The 13709-nt window shown below is 33.5% G+C and overlaps 2 protein-coding genes across 2 annotated transcripts in view; both read right to left on the bottom strand.

Moving 5' to 3' along the window:
- LOC117106172 (complement C1q tumor necrosis factor-related protein 7-like) overlaps nt 1-3505 on the bottom strand; it is a 22398-nt gene extending 18893 nt beyond the window's left edge. The window contains exon 1 of the mRNA XM_033247525.1: nt 3187-3505. The gene's annotated coding sequence lies outside the window, so the exon portion shown is untranslated. The remainder of the gene's footprint in view (nt 1-3186) is intronic.
- Nucleotides 3506-4977: 1472 nt separating this feature from the next.
- Nucleotides 4978-11619, bottom strand: LOC117106165 (otolin-1-like). The gene is made up of 2 exons (XM_033247514.1): nt 11494-11619; nt 4978-6148 (listed from the first exon to the last, which is right to left on the bottom strand). The coding sequence occupies exon 2, from the start codon at nt 6140-6142 to the stop codon at nt 5426-5428; it is 717 nt and encodes a 238-aa protein (XP_033103405.1). The 5' UTR covers nt 6143-6148; nt 11494-11619; the 3' UTR covers nt 4978-5425.
- Between the last annotated feature and the right edge of the window lie 2090 nt (nt 11620-13709).

The raw sequence follows: 13709 nt of genomic DNA, 5'->3' as shown, positions 1-13709 counted from the left end.
CACGCCTGTTACGTCACTGGCTAACACGCCAATCATCCCCCCAATGAAAAATACTTTTCTACGCCAGTGGTTATATAAATACAGTATTAATGTTTACAGTATTATATACAGTATGCCACGCAGTAGCAGAACACCATCACAGTGGCTCTATCCAGACCAGGCTAGGCTAGGCTATGATAATAATGATAAAATAACAGTAATAATAGCAACAACATCACCCCTGTGTAGTAAATAAATTGTTTTGAAGAATGGGTAAGATGCATTATATAAATACAGTATTAATATTTACAGTATTATATACAGTATGCCACACAGTAGACACCATCACAGTGGCTCTATCCAGACCAGGCTAGGCTAGGCTATGATAATAATGATTATAATAACAGTAATAATAGTAGCAACATCATTGATAAAGATAGCGACGGTCAAGATGAAAGATAACTCATCTCCAACATGTTAACACGAAGCACTTACTATAAATCCCACAGTTTGAGCATGCGCAAATTAGCTTTTTCCTTGCGTTGTGGTCTTGCGTTGTGTAAAGTTGAATCAATTCAATTTTACGCAAACAACAACGACGGCAATTCACTAAATATAAAGTAGTAATGTCATTGATCATTCCACAAAGTTGGGGGAATAACATTTACTTGACCCTATTTTCAATATTTATTAGAAGCAATGGTTGTTTTTGTTCGTTCTATGCATCAATGAATTAACTCTTAATGGCAGAAATTGTGGTAGAAATGTTGCACATGATAAGAAATATATTGTGTGCAACAGAGAGTTATTCCGTGAAAGAAATGGGAGGAATAATAATCCAAGCATAGTTTTGAAGTAATTGAAATATAAACTATATAAATATATTTAAATAAATTTTCTCTGCAAAAAAGAAAATATCTGTGTCGGATATTTTTCTTCAAAAAAAAAAAAAATTTATGCCTACGGTGTGAAATAATTTGGATACTAATATCCATATAATATTTACAATCAGTAAATACAATGAAAACAAATGATTAGCATATGAAAATATATTATATAGACTGATTCCACTATTTTTGCAATTACAAGTTAACTTTCTAACCTGAATAAATCACACTATTTATTTATTTAATTATTTATTTCTGTCTTTTTTGTGATCACACTTTCAGTGGGGTAGCACTGGTATCACAAGTGGATCACAAGAAAAATGAATAAAAGAAAACCAAAATGGAAAAAGAAATTGAACTTACGACAAAACTAATGAGTAAAAGAAAAACAATATGTACATAAATATGAAACTACTGCATCGAAAACAAAATAGATTAAGACAGAATTCAAACCGTCGCACAATGAATCCAACTCCGCGCCCTGTGAGTGCTAGACGATTCGACGCCGTCGGGGGTCGTCTGAACAGATCATCGTTAAAATTGATCAGTTGCGTGCGCGTTGCCGCGTTGCGTTCATAGAATCGCATTGGCTGACGACCATCGAGTGCAGTAAGTGCGCAGCATAAAAGCAACACCACTCCCTAGGCCTTAATAAGAGACTTGGTTTATAAAGAATCGTTTCATCCTTTAAGGACCAAGTACACTTGCCATTGGATGTGAAGGAATTAAAATAATAAATAAATAAATAAACAGTGACCCAATTTTATGGGAACCTTCACTTGTTTATTCATTGTTCAAGTAAAATTAGAATACAGTACGTATGTGCTTCTCTTTTACCCAATTTGAAATTAATCTAAATTTATTTCTGTTATGTATAATTCATTAAATTCCAAGTATAATTAAATGATTAACAGTTTAAACCAAACAAATGATTTGTTGATTGATTGATTAATTAGTTTTTGATTTTCTGCAGAATTTTATGTACTTCAAAATTAAAATATAAAATCAATTTCAAATTTAATAAATTTTATCATTGACAGTTTTTATCACAAAATATTTCTGCTAAAAAGATTTTTAAACTTATGTGACAGTAGCATGTTTTAAAAAATAAATTATTTTATTTACAAAACAAATAATACATTGATTGATTAAATTATTTATTTAAAATAAACAAATCATATTAATTCAATAAATTGACTGATTGATTGATTAAAACAAATATGTTAATTAAATTTTATGGCAACCTAGATTTGTTTATTTGTTTATTTATTAGTTTTAAATAAAATCATATTACTTCAATCAATTGACTGATTGATTGATTAAAACAAATATGTTAATTAATTAAATTTTATGGCAACCTAGATTTGTTTATTTGTTTATTTATTAGTTTTAAATAAAATCATATTAATTCAATAAATTGACTGATTGATTGATTAAAACAAATATGTTAATTAATTAAATTTTATGGCAACCTAGATTTGTTTATTTGTTTATTTATTAGTTTTAAATAAAATCATATTACTTCAATCAATTGACTGATTGATTGATTAGTTTTTGATTTTCTGAAGAATTTTATGTACTTCAAAATTAAAATATAAAATCAATTTTGAATTTAATAAATTTTATCATTGGGGGATGGGGGGTATTTTAACCAACCAATCGAAGCCTTTTTACCGGGGCCATTTTTTCTGGGCCATTTTTACCGCTTACTGATGTTGAGATTCTCATCCTTCACTGCAATACTTTGAATGAATTTAAATATTTATGTTTTCTTTGTAATACTACCCAATAACAGAGGACAATTTGTGGCGGATCCAGGAATTCAAAATAGAGGGGAGAAGCCCCAGGGAGGGGACAGATGCAGGGTCTAGGTCACCTCATCCACACCATGGCTATGGCACTCGAGCTGAATTAAAAAAAAATTAGAACTCTAAAAATTTAGAGGATTGAGCCAGGCTATCTGTGCCCTCCACTTATAGTAATTAATTAAACTATTAAACTAAAGTCAGATCTGCAACTTTTTGTAGCCTTTTCTACTTTGTGAATAAAATCACTGGTTGTTGTGCATTTGAATTACCAGTAAGTGCATTAACATTCTACTATATACCAAAAAATACTCATAGACAGTGAAACATCTTTTGCGACTGAAAGTACATAAACATTCTTTTATAGTAAACTAAACCACATGCTACAATATTTGCAAGCAAAACTAGACGTACGATGTTTGAAAAGCAGAACATAGGGCTTTTTTCCAATTATGTTCACTTGCAAATTACTATAATAAGCAACTGCATGTAAACTTATTTAAAGTTTTACTTACCTAAGACAGTTTTCCTGAATCTTTATCCTGTGGGATGTTGATGAGAGCAGTTTGCAGTTTCCTATCCTTTTGTGCTGTTGCTTTAATGCTGTCTGTGTACTGAATGAACCTTTCGTTGTTCTAATTACCTTTATATACAATCAGATTTCTTGAACTTTTGCTATTTTGCTTATCTTGTGAATCCAGATGGATTAAATGAAGGTTCAACAACTTTGTTATTTAATTCCAAAACCAATATTAAGAAACAATTTTCCTGTTTTTAGATATCGTTACGGATGTATGTCCAAATGATAACGAACTGCGCACCTTATTTCTTCCTATAACTAGGGTGTGCATCATTGTTATCATCAGAATATATCTAACTGAGCATTAACTTCCTTTATTTTACTTATCTTGTGAATCCAGGTGGATGAAATCATTGATCAACATCTTTGATTATTGAATTCTAAAACCAATTACCTTCTATCGTTAAGTACATTATCCTGTATTCAGATATACTTACGGATGTACTTCGGAACGATAACAATACTTAGCACATTATTCTTTCTGGAAATAAGGTGTGGATCATTCTTCATCCCAACCTATCTAACTGTGTACAAAGATAATCAAACAAACCTTATTTAGTCTTTACTGACATTAATGACAGTCAAGGTGCAAAGTGGTGGCAGGTTCATGAAATGTCAGGGACAAGGCAATTAGGTGACAGACAGACACAGTATATATTCTCTAACAAGTTAATATGAAACATTAATTAGTCTTTATGGACTGGTAGTCACCAAGGTGTGAAAACCTTGCTAGATAAGACTAGTATCATGGAGCTAGTATACACACACCATGTGAGCAACTATATCTGCATTTGCAATCTGCACACACCATGTGCATCAACCGTACATACATACATACACACACACACGCGCGCGCCCACGCACACACACCATGTACAGTAAGTAATCATACTGGCACCCACCATGTGAGTAATCATACCTGCACACACCATGTGAGTCAGCCATGCCTGCAAACACCGTCTGGGTCAACCAGTGGCGGCACCAGCGGGGGGACGGGGGGGCTAAAGTCCTCCACCTGACAGGTCAAGGCCCCCCTCCGCCGGACAGAGCTCGTCGGGCAGTCAGACCATAAAACATATAAAAATAGGCCCACAACAAGACAACACATGTCTGTCACAGTTTGAGAGTGCCATTTTCGGCCATCCAGAGGTTGCTATTTTTAAAAAAAATCTCATTTGGGAGGGGAACCCCCTTTCAGCCCCTTCCCCAGCTCGAGTCTACGAGCTCAAGTCCCCCGGTTGGACAACTTAGCCCCCCAGAAAATATTTTCTAGAGCCGCCACTGGGGTCAACTGCACATACACACACACACACTATGGTGAATCAGTCATACCTGCACACACCATGGGAGTTGGCCATGCCTGCACACACCATGTCAGTAATCATATGTGCACACACACCATGTGAATCGTTCATACTTGTACACACCATGATATGAAACATACTTCTGCACATTGTGTGGTCAGTGGCATATCTAGTAGACTTGAAGTAGAGGAGGGGTTGTGAAGGTTAAGTTTGGGGACTCGGTGATTAAGTGGGGCGGGGTCTAGTTCGCAAAATAAGATAATATGAGGTGATTTAACTACTTGAGCATGATTTTTTTGTTTTGGACAATTTCAAGGTGGGGCTGACTGGGGGGTGGGGGGGCGAGCTTTATTTGAGGGCATGCGCACCCCTAGATATGCCAATGTATGTGGTCAACTCCAAAAAATACTGTATATCAAATATGCGCCAACAGATGGTTCTTTTATTCATTCTGCAATAATAATGGAAAATTCCAAGTAACATAATCCCAGGAAAACATTTAGTCAAATATGATGAACTAGTTGCACTTTAGGTTGCATTATTGCTGTACCTTGCACTATACTTGTAGCATTATAAGCTATTTTATACCAATAATAAAACTTGCCTAATCATTATACTACTATAATCTATACACAGTATCATTTTCATTAGAAGCAAAGGAGTTCCACTTGTAATGTTTGACATAATGTTATTCTTAATGTGTAATCTTATATCACATTTAATTGACATAATTGGAATGTTTTTTGCTAGTTTCATATATAAGAAATACTTTACTGGTAATACTACTTTATTTAAAAATCATTTAAAAAAAGTAAAACTAAACATTTTTTAATTTGTGTCCTTGTTTGGAACAACAATTTAATTATTAGCTTATGAAGTTGAATAAAGCAGGAAGCCTGAAAAAGAACAGTAAATGTTGCCATTACTATAGTAATAGTTATAGCTGGTTGACAGAGGCTGAGTCCACACTTCATCATATGCTGCTAATTCAAGAACCACCATGTTGGTGGCTGATTTATAGCTTGAACCACTCTCATATGCAGAGAGAATGCGTTGCCCATTCTTCATGATGCTTGTTGCAATGTTACCGGTGCTAGCTGACCCTGATGTAAACTGGAAGACATAAGTGCCTGGATGTGCACAGACAAACTTCCCTGTGCCTTGGTTGTAGTTACTCCCCACGTTTGTAATAATATTTGAATATTTCATTGGACCAACGGTTAGACGTCCTGGATTTGCTGAGAATCCAACTGAGAATGCAGATCTAGGTTGGCTGTTTGTGAGACCTTGTTCACCTTTCTCTCCTCTTTCCCCTTTCACACCAGGAACACCTGGTCGACCGATTGGTCCTTGTACACCTGGAGGCCCATCTCTCCCATCTGATCCTGCGTTTCCCTTGTCTCCTTTCCATCCCATATCTCCTTTCATGCCTACTGGACCGGGAACACCAGGGGCACCATGGCTTCCTGGAATCCCAGGAATCCCAGCAGGAGCAGTACAACAGCCTCCACAGGATTTGCTATCTTGCTGAGCAGATGCTTGGATGATGCAGATAATGCTGAGTTGTATGGCAATTGCAAGATACATTTTGATCTGAAAAAGATTAAGTTATATATTATTTGTATCACCATGCTCATATTGCTTCAGAAAAAGATTTGATATTATTCATTCTAGACAATTCAAAATATTTATATGAACCATAAAAGCAGGGATCTATTGTAGGCCAGTTTGCCGAATCAATTTTGCCCAATCAACTGTTTTTTAATATAGTGGGTTGAAATTTGGCAAATTCAGTTTTCATAATTTTTGGTCAGTAAAATGGAATTTGGCAAACTATAATTTTAATTCTTATTAGCGCACCCACCACCTCAAAAATATGTAGTTGCAGAAACAAATAAAAGTTGCTTTTTTTATTATGCTCACTGCTCCCTTGAAATCTCCAAAAATAAGGTATGTATATTTCTTTACTAGAAATTGCAAATTGCAAGTGAAGTGCTGCGAAGTACAACTGCATAAAATGTTCTTCGAACAAAATTTTTTATGCGAGTCAAGTGAAAATAATGAATAATAAAAATATAACAAATAATATGAGCACGACCCATTGTCTATATTAGAACAGCGTTGGTACCGTGTACAATAGTGTTTTGCTGCAGTGACATCTCTCTGCTGGCGACTCGCTGCTGCTGCTGGCGATGACTCGCTGCTGGCGAATCGATCTGCGCATGTGTATAAAATGGTATTTATTTCCGAAAACACTATGCCAGACTACAACAAGCATCGCCTAAATGTAATAATTAGCACGTTGAAATAGGCTAGTAAATAAGTTTAACTGGGTTCGTAAATAATATTGGCCTTAAAATATTGTGGCTGAGACATGAGCCGATTAAACGTAGAAATAGGAAACCTAGAAATATAGTAAAAACGGATATAGTAAAAACGCTGAATAGTACTCCAGCGTCGCGACATGCCGACGTTGGTACGAGTAGGTTAGTCTACAAACGTCGCCTAAAGTAATTGATTTTACCCAGTGGAACGAAAGAAGGAAACTCCGCTTTTCAGTTGTCTTAGGCGATAGTTTTTTGACAAACAATGACCTTTCAGAGGTCAAATTGCTGTCAAGAATATGAATTGGCTGCTTCGCAGCAATTATATAATTTCAAGCATTGGAAGCAAGTTGTTGCCAGTAGTCTCTAAAAGTTACAAATAATGCATGCAACTTTGCAAAATAGAAAATAGGAAAGTTATGGTGAACAGTCAAACCCATAGATTATTTACAGACTTCAAAATGATAATGATGTAGTTTACCATTCCATTACTACATTACATTCACCAATAAACATTTCATTTTTATTTTACCCTAAATCTGGATGTTTTTTGGCCTCGCCTTCTGGTGATTAAAAAAAAAAATAGTTTGCGAAACAAAGTATAAAAAAGTGTCTAACCTAGATATTGTGGGGTCTGGGCAGGCCCAGATTCCTATCAAGAAAACTAAACCTCCTAAGGAACAGTGATCGATAACTACTGTTATGTTATCACATTTAATGTAGTGTATTGCCTATCGGAAAAATGGGTTTTCATAAAAATGGGTTTCATTATACAGGAATTTGGGATTAATATGTTGGCAATCTACTTTTCGGCAAACTGGGTTTCAGCAGATTAGAGTTGGCACTTTAGCATTCTACAAACTGGAATTCAATAAAAAAACTTTCTTTGTTCTAGTACATCAATGGAAAAGTACATCAATAGAAAAACACTCCCCTGTCCCAATTATATTTATACATCCGTTTTACTTATTCTCATAGCAAGTAAACTAATTCCTTCCATTGCAACTGCAGTGATGTTAGGGAATGTAGGTAAAAATGACTCAGAATAAAAAGGCATCAGAAAATCATGCCCTGGTAAAAAATGGTCCTAAATGACAGAGTGGTAAAAATTGGTAAAATTTTGTGATGAAACTGATAGCTTAAAAGATTCATCTTAAAAGTCATAAATCAATGTGTCATATACATTTTTAAAAACTGATATTTTTTTTTTTAAAGGAATCTAATGTCATTATAAGTTGCCATTTGAATTAATTTTTGCATGAATTGTAATGTTTGACATAATGTTATTCTTAATGTGTAATCTTATATCACATTTAATTGACATAATTTGAATGTTTTTTGCTAGTTTCATATACAAGAAATAATTTGTTTTACTGGTAATACTACTTTATTTAAAAATCATTAAAAAAAGTGATGTTAGAGAATGTAGGTAAAAATGGCTCAGAAAAAAAAGGCTTCAGAAAATCATGCCCTGGTAAAAATGGTCCTAAATGACAGAGTGGTAAAAATTGGTAAAATTTTGTGATGAAACTGATAGCTTAAAAAATTGTTAACTATTTTAAAGTCATAAATCAATGTGTCATATACATTTTTAAAAACTGAATTTATTTTTTTTAAAGGAATCTAATGTCATTATCAGTTGCCATTTGAATTAATTTTTGCGTGAATTATAAAATAATAAATACCATTTGAATTATTTTTTCCAAGAATTATGTGGTCATGGTCTTCCATTATAGTGTGCAATGTAATATACTACTATAAAAACCTAAAGTAATAAATTGATAGAATGCACAGTTAGTTTTAAGTCAGGTGGGGCATTAGCCAGAACACTAATAACCAAAGTGGGAAAGTTTATCAAATGTATTCATAACCCAAGTTATTACTGTCAATGAAGTCCATATTTAAAAGTTTTTGGAGTGGAATACATGCGTAAAAACGCTAGAAGGCAGTTTTTTTTTCCATCATGCTCTAAGGTATATGAAGTCTAGGACGATTATATAAATTTATAAAGTGGCAGATTAAGGTGGGCCCAGCCCCCACCCCCATCCCATCCAATTTTTTTAAGCTACAGAATGCAAATGGTGTCGAATTATGAAACGTGATAAGCCTGCCGTCTTGACGTCTGCCCATGATAATGATAATTAGAACTTTTGGTACAATTGTAAGGTGCTCTGTTTTGTCTGTCTTTTCCCCAACGCTTCTTGTATACTTTAATAAACAATATAAAGATAATATTGTAAATTTATACTTGCTTTATTTACTATACAATATTTATAAGCTTAACTTATTATATTCCCCTCTATATATTTATTTATAACAGTTTACTATAGTCTAATAGAAATTTATGATTAAAGATGTATTGTCCCATGCTAAATATTAAAAAAATCATAAAAATATTTTATTTGAAGTAAAAGTTATCAACTTCAACACAAAAATTAGTGTATTTAAAAAATGTCTACCCATCAGTTTACAGCGAAAAATGATAGAAACACTTCCAGTCACTGGAAGTGTTTTAATATTTTTGTTATAATTTGTTGGTTTAAAAATCAGAGTACACATTTTTTAAATTCAATAATTTGTATGTTATTGCAAAATGAGCAAGTTTATTTCAAACTTATTTTTTATGATTTTGTTGAAATTAGCAAGGGACAATATATCTTAAAATGGAAATTTAAGTATATACATAACATAATGAGGGTCATTCACAATTATCAACATTTTCACAAGTGTACAAACAAATCTTTTTCGGCACCCCCTCCCTCCCCCCCCCCCCCTGAAAGTGTACAAAAAAAATTTGATTTTGAAAAACCATTTTCCATTTTTTGTGAAGTCAACTAAAGCAGTGTACTTGCTTGCTTAAAAATGAATAATATATCCGCGGTTACATTATAATTTTACCATTGTTTTACATATTGCATGTTATTTTGAATCAACATTTTTATGCATACCGGTATGTAAAAGTGTAGAAATTTGTCTACACCCTCCCCCCTAGCATACTGTCTGTACACTTTTAAAAATGTTGATAACGTTGAATGACCCCTAATAAAAGTAAACATTATCAATGGTGATAATATCATAAATTTATATTTGCTTTATTTACTATACAATATTTATAAGCTTAAATTATTATATTCCCTTTATATATTTAATTTTTTTCAAACACTTAAAGCAATTTACTATAATCAAATAGAAATTTATAATTAAATAGAAATTTAAGTATACACATAACGATTTATAAAAATAAACATTTGCAATTTATTATAATTAAATATAAATTTAAAATAGTAAATTTACAAATAATTAAGGTGGTTAATATTTTAATAAGACTTATGGAGGATAAAGCCTGATAATCTCTTTGTTAACATTGGGGATATGGTCTTCCGGTTGTCGTCAATGTAGAAAATTAAAAGTTATTGGTAAAATGTGAGTAAAAACAGACAACCCTGAAAAGGATTAAAGATTAGGAAGATTAGAACTAGGAAGTGATTAATAAATAATACATACTGCATGTTGGTGGAAGAGGCATGTCTGTAGGTAAGACAGAACATGTCCCAATATTTTGTAGGTGCATTAGTACATTGTTTTCACAAAGTTTTTTTGGATTATTAGATGGAATAAATTTATTGAAGTTTAGGGGTGGGGTGAAGGTTTACTGGTATTGGTAAGGGTGTGAACACTGCAACTTGTATCAGAGTAGGTGTAGCCTACTTACCTTTTAAAAAGTATGTTATTAATAATGACATAGCATGTGGGGGGTAGGGGGTGTGGGATCAGATTACTGGGCTCTTAGGATATTTAGTCAATGCATAAAAGATATAGTAAGGACATGACTTGGGATTTAATAAGGTGGGGAGGAGTGGTCAGGTCAGGTAGAGCATTTAGAAGTGCGTCTCATACCATTTGCAATTGAATAACAGAGTTCATTAAAAATGATAGGTTTGTGAAACAAAATCAAAAGGAAGAGGGCACATGCCCGAGAAGATTTATATAAAAAAAATCTTGTATTGGGCAGGCCTGAACACAAAATCACAAAAACACACAGAGATCAAAAAAAAAAAAAACAAACAAAAACAAAAAAACAAACAAACAAACAAACCAACACACAGCACAAACACACACAAGCAAGACGAGTCACGATTAAATTATTTTTTTGTATTGCGAAACAAGGTGATTCCTGAGTTTATTGGTAAAAGACTTCACGGAAACTGAGTTCATAATTGAGGATGGTAAATTATTCCAGAGTATAGGACCAGTGTATCTAATATTGTGTTGAAAATAGTTGGTGTTATGATTAGGTACTGTCTCTTATACACATCTAGATGTGTATAAGAGACAGGTCCATAACCATCCTACTTACAGTTAAGCTAAACTACAGACTATTAAAATAGAATAGTTGCAAGCAAAACTTTATTAAAGGGACTCTTTCACCCTGCTGGTGTTCTTAAAAAACACTGTAAGGTACATAAATTCAAACTATTAAACTAAACTAAACTACAAATATGCACAATGACAAAGCCTAATTTATGTAGGACATAAGGCTTCTCCAGATTGATATTCACAAGCATGCTACTAAGTACATTAACCAACAGCAAACCTATTTCATTTTCTACTTACCTTAAAGTTTTCCTCAGTCTTCTGTCTATGTCTTGTGAGATGCTGCTGAGAGAGGTTTGCAGTTTGCTTTGGCAGTTTCTATGTGCTGTTTCCTTAATGCTGTCTTATATACTGAATGAACATTCTGTTGTTCTGATTAACTTTATATACAATCAGATTTCTTGAACTTTTTCTGTTTTTCTTATCTTGTGAATCCAGCTGGATTAAATGAAGGTTCAACAACTTTTTTATTTAATTCCAAAACCAATATTAAGAAACAATGTTCCTGATTTTAGATATCGTTACGGATGTATGTCCAAATGATAACGAACTCTCCATATTATTTCTTCCTATAACTAGGGTGTGGATCTTTGTTATCAGCAGAAGATATCTAACCAAGTATCAACTTCCTTTATCTCACTTATCTTTTAAATCCAGGTGGAAAAAATCATTGATCAACATCATAGTTTTTTTAATTCTAAAACCAATTACCCTCTTTCGTTAAGTACATTATCCTGTTTTCAGGTGTACTTAAGGATGTATCTTGAATAATAACAAAAAAACTTCACACCTTATTTCTTTCTGGAAATAAGGTGTGGATCATTCTTGTCGTCCCAAGCTATCTGACTGTGTATAAAGATAATCAAACAAACCTTATTTATTCTATACCGTGATCCACGACTAGTCCAAGTAGTGGTAGGTTCATGAAATGTCAGGAACAAGGCAATTAGGTGACAGACAGACACAATATTCTCCAATAAAATTAATATAAGACATATCATCTTAATAGTAACTGTAGTTTCTATGAACAGATAGTCTCCAATGTGTGAAAATCATACAAAATAGGCCTAATATATATATCATGTGAGCAACCATACTTGCACACGCCATGTGAGTCAACCATACCTGCACACACTATGCGAGTAACCTTATCTGCACATACCATGTGAGTAACCATACCTGCACACACCATGTAAGTAACCATACATGCACACACCATGTGAGTAACCATATCTCCACACACCAAGTGAGTCAACCATACATGCACACACCATTTGAGTAACCATACCTGCACATACCATGTGAGTAACCATACATGCACACACCATGTGAGTAACCATACCTGCACACACCATGTGAGTAACTATACCTGCACACACCATGTGAGTAACCATACATGTACTGTGCACACCATAGTGAATCAGCCATACTTGCACACACTATAGTGAGTCAAACATACCTGTACACTATGCAAGTACCCCATTACTGTATATACTCGCGTACAAGACGACTCCCGATTTTGAGAAGATTTTTGGCTGATTTTTGTATGTCGGGCATATAATATGAACTCCTGATTCATGGTCGAAATTCCTATTTTTTTCTGCTTTTTATGGTCCTGATACTGCATCTAGCTAGCTAAAAACGGAGCCAAATGCAAAGTTAATCTTCCAAATAATAGCATTTTATGAGTTTTTAAATGTTCATCAAAATCTTATTTCCCGTATTTAAAATACTCCGGTATAGACTTGGTATCAAAACTGCTGATTTAATTTGCATAATTTAAAAACAATCGACATATTAATTCCTTCAATATTGACAATAACGAACTCGAGCAAAGTGATGATCACCATCGCAACAAAAATTGAGGGCGGTATTTGAACCCGAGCTCTTTGCCGGTGTAAAATGGGAGCAACCCAGACTTTTTCATTCAATGTAAATAGGAAATGCACTCGGGATCAATCTGGAATTAATACAGCTTTATTCTGCTTTGGCAGTTGTAAAAGGGGTTTAAGAATTTTTTTTAGGGGGTTTGACATATAGAAAATAGACCTGCAAATATTTCAGTAGTGAGATTTGGAGTTGATTTTAATTCCAGGTAATACTGTACATCAAAGACATACCACCATTTGGTTTTTGCACCACACTTTAGCAAAACCCTGGTGAGTGAGATGTGATGGCAGCACAAATTTAGACTAAAACCAAACAATTTTTAACTAGTTTGTTCATTTTTAAATTACTTTTATTCATACTACTCATAGAAAGAGAATTCTTGAAAAACATCAGCTACTCCTAATAAAATATTAAGATTGTATATTAAGTAAGTATCATGAATCAGTGAAAACGTGTAAAAATAAATCAATTTTGGCACCAATGGCGTTCCATATTGTTTAGTTGCATGGTGTTCCATACTATACTTTTTTGTTGGTTTAATTCCCATCCAAATTCAACAACATACA

This window comes from Anneissia japonica, unplaced genomic scaffold (genome assembly GCF_011630105.1).
Source record: "Anneissia japonica isolate Jap-2015-1 unplaced genomic scaffold, ASM1163010v1 scaffold288076_len169038_cov169, whole genome shotgun sequence".
Taxonomy (NCBI): Eukaryota; Metazoa; Echinodermata; class Crinoidea; order Comatulida; family Comatulidae; genus Anneissia; species Anneissia japonica.
This window is presented reverse-complemented; position numbering and strand designations above follow the sequence as displayed.

What these genes read in the sequence shown, in the direction of transcription:
- LOC117106165 (XM_033247514.1), bottom strand. Translation starts at nt 6,142, where the DNA reads ATGTATCTTGCAATTGCCATACAACTCAGCATTATCTGCATCATCCAA.